The 3,021-nt window shown below is 41.1% G+C and overlaps 1 protein-coding gene across 1 annotated transcript in view; it reads left to right on the top strand.

Annotated features, from left to right (window-relative positions):
• LOC101862427 (xanthine dehydrogenase/oxidase) overlaps window positions 1-3,021 on the top strand; it is a gene marked incomplete in the record, with an annotated part of 42,755 nt that overhangs the window by 22,603 nt on the left and 17,131 nt on the right. Inside the window, 3 exon segments of the mRNA XM_013084443.2 lie at window positions 242-428; window positions 1,715-1,887; window positions 2,824-2,941. Of these exon segments, the coding sequence (XP_012939897.1) occupies window positions 242-428; window positions 1,715-1,887; window positions 2,824-2,941 (478 nt within the window).

Raw genomic sequence — 3,021 nt, 5'->3', positions numbered from 1 at the left:
ACACGCGCACGCACACATACACACACACACACACGCGCGCGCGCGCGCACACACACGCACACACACACACACACACACACACACACACACACACACGTATACGCACACACAAAAACATCGTGTCATCCAACCCATCAGGAGAAATTGTGCAACACCGAACAAATGATAAATTATAAAAATTAAAGAAATGGAAATGTGTAATCTCTCATACCATACCACGACTCTCCTCTTTGCCCCACAGCTTGCATCGGAACTGAGCGCGATAGAGGAGCTGGAGCATCCCACTAGCCAGTCCATGCAGATCTACGGAGGCACGGACATTCGGGAGTCAGGGCTTGAGTGCGTGGGGCGACCATTGCACCACAGGTCTGCACTTCAGCAGAGCACAGGCCAAGCTCTGTTCGTGGACGACTTGCCGCCGGCAGCTGGTAAGTTGAACTTTCTAATTACTACTGGTTCCGCTTCATGAATTAGAAATGCTGGAGCCAAGAAAGAAGACCGAAAGCTGCACACATTCACCAGTGGAAATTAAGCTTTTTATTGCTCAAAAATATGATGGCAAATTTTTCTTTGCCAGAATTGGTCTCATCGGTTGTAGCAAAAGCAACTCGCCATCTGAGTCCTTTCAATTTTTTTTCTAATTCGCGTAAAATATAATATTATCCTCTGCAGATGCTTTGGTCATCTTCAGACATTGACGGTCGATTCATTATTATCATTATTGCTTTTACTGAAGTATAAAGCTCTACAATACATATTTAAAGTCTCTTTTAATTCAAATCCTTTTTTCTGCACATTTCAAGCAGTCGGTCTAAATAATGTTGACTTGTATAAATAAACATTTCTGTAATCGCTGTATCATGTAAAGATGTTAGGAGGAATGAGTCTTGCTTTGACGCTCATCTCTCACAGAACAGCGAGATAACGATTTGTCATAACTCCCCAGAACAACCCAACGTCAAGAACGCTACACTTTGTTTTGGACTCAAATCAGAAACATCCATAGTTGAGCCCAGCATGATATCAATAGAATTGTCGTCGCGCCCTCATTTAGTGAGTAAACGAGAACAATCAAGTCTCGTTTTTGGCCTGAGAAACAAACAAACAAACAAAAAACCCACCCCAACCAACCAGACAAACATATAAGCCAGAAAATTACGCTCTTGTTTACTGTGAAAATTGAAACAATAGACTTACTTACCAATGGATTAGACCTGCTTGAATCAACAAATCATTCAAGTCTTCTTCTTCTCGATCACATCACACTTGAAGTCTGGTATCTGTCATAAATTGGGCCGTCCTGCTCAGTTCATCTGTCGGCCGGTATAGCTTCTCTTTGTAATTCAAGTAACATCCATTGTTCCTAAATCCGCCTGTGTCAACGTAGACATCACCAATCCTTCTTCTGCAGGAACACTAAGACATAACAGGGACTGGTAACTACTTGAAAAAATTGCCTAAAAAACAGAAATAGCCAGATCTCAAACAATACTTAACCATTTAAGCGTCCATTGCATTGGACAAATAACGGACTCCCACCCACCATCCCACTAACTTGTCTGGATCTCTCATTGAAGAAAAAAAGACTCGGTTGTATACCTTTCAGCACCACCATAACACTTCTCCTTCTTACCTTACACATGAAAGAATGAAACAGGCGCAGGCGCTCGTCTCGATACAAACTCATGAAACAATCCATTCTCCCCTGTCCCAGATGAGCTGCACATGTACCTGGTGACCAGCACCAGAGCCCACGCCAAGATCCTGTCAGTTGATCCGTCAGCCGCCCTGCGTTCCCCTGGAGTGGTAGACTACATCGGTGCTGCAGACGTCCCCGGGGAGAACAAGCTGAGCTATGTCATGGACCATGTGTTTGCTCAAGACAAGGTATTCTTTCCTTTCGCAATGCCCGCCATTTTCTATCTGTTTGTTTAATCATTAGTTCATAAGATTATTTATCATTCCATTCATCTGATAATTTGCTTTCTCTTATGTAATGTAAGGTTTTTAATTTCCTTGTGGATCACCAGGCTCTGAAATAATTTCATTACTACTCCCCCCCCCCAAAAAAAAAAAATTTTTTTAAATGTTTTTTTAAAAAATCAACAGCAACAACAAGAAAGTAATAACTCTTCATGCGGCATTTGACTCTTTCAGTTCTACGATTCATTAATTAGGCCACCAATATTAATGCAGCCTTTATTGCTTCTTTTACTTTCCCTGTAATTTTCTTTTTTTTTTTTAGTTCAGAAAGATGTTTCAACCTTACCACCCAGAAATCATTAGCAATATCTCCCCCAACCGCGCACTTTCGCGCAGTACATGTCTATTTTCTTACTGTTGATCAGTCTTCCAGATTTGCAACTTCAGTTTCAAATGACATGATTTGTATTTGATTTCCATGATATTGTTTGGGTTATTAGGTTACATCTTTTTTTGTTTTTACACATTTTGTTTTGGGGACGACAAAGTCTAATCTTTCTAACAGTATAATGTTGATAAAACCCCCTTAGCTCATTTCATGAAATGATGCACCTGGGCATTTTTTTTTCTTTTGAGCATTTAAAAATTTGGTTTTGTTTTACGTATTTGTTTTGTTTTTTGGGGGTTATTTTGTTTTTCTATTTATTGTTTTTAATTTGTTTTGGTTTGTTTTGGTATATTTTGGTTTGGTTTGGGTTTTTGTTTGTTTGTCTTTGTTATTGTTGTTTTGTTTGTTTGTTGTTTGTCTTTGTCTGGGGGGTGGGAGGGGGGTTGGGGTGGTAAATTATTGAGCAGACTTTTTCGCAAATCGTAAAGTAATGATAAGAATGCCCTTTCCAGGTGACCAGTCACGGGCAAGTCATCGGGGCTGTGGTGGCGGACACACAGGAGAGAGCGCGGGAAGCCGCCAGACTGGTCAATGTAGAGTACGAGGATCTGGAGGCAATTGTCACCATACAGGTGAGCAGTGTTTGGAGACAGAGGTGGCAGTTATGGAACTTACGCCCAAGTGTATGTGTGTGTGTGTGTGTGTGTGTG

Source organism: Aplysia californica, unplaced genomic scaffold, assembly GCF_000002075.1.
Source record: "Aplysia californica isolate F4 #8 unplaced genomic scaffold, AplCal3.0 scaffold00293, whole genome shotgun sequence".
Taxonomy (NCBI): Eukaryota; Metazoa; Mollusca; class Gastropoda; order Aplysiida; family Aplysiidae; genus Aplysia; species Aplysia californica.
Note: the sequence above shows the minus strand (reverse complement) of the source record. Positions and strands in the feature narration are given on the sequence as shown.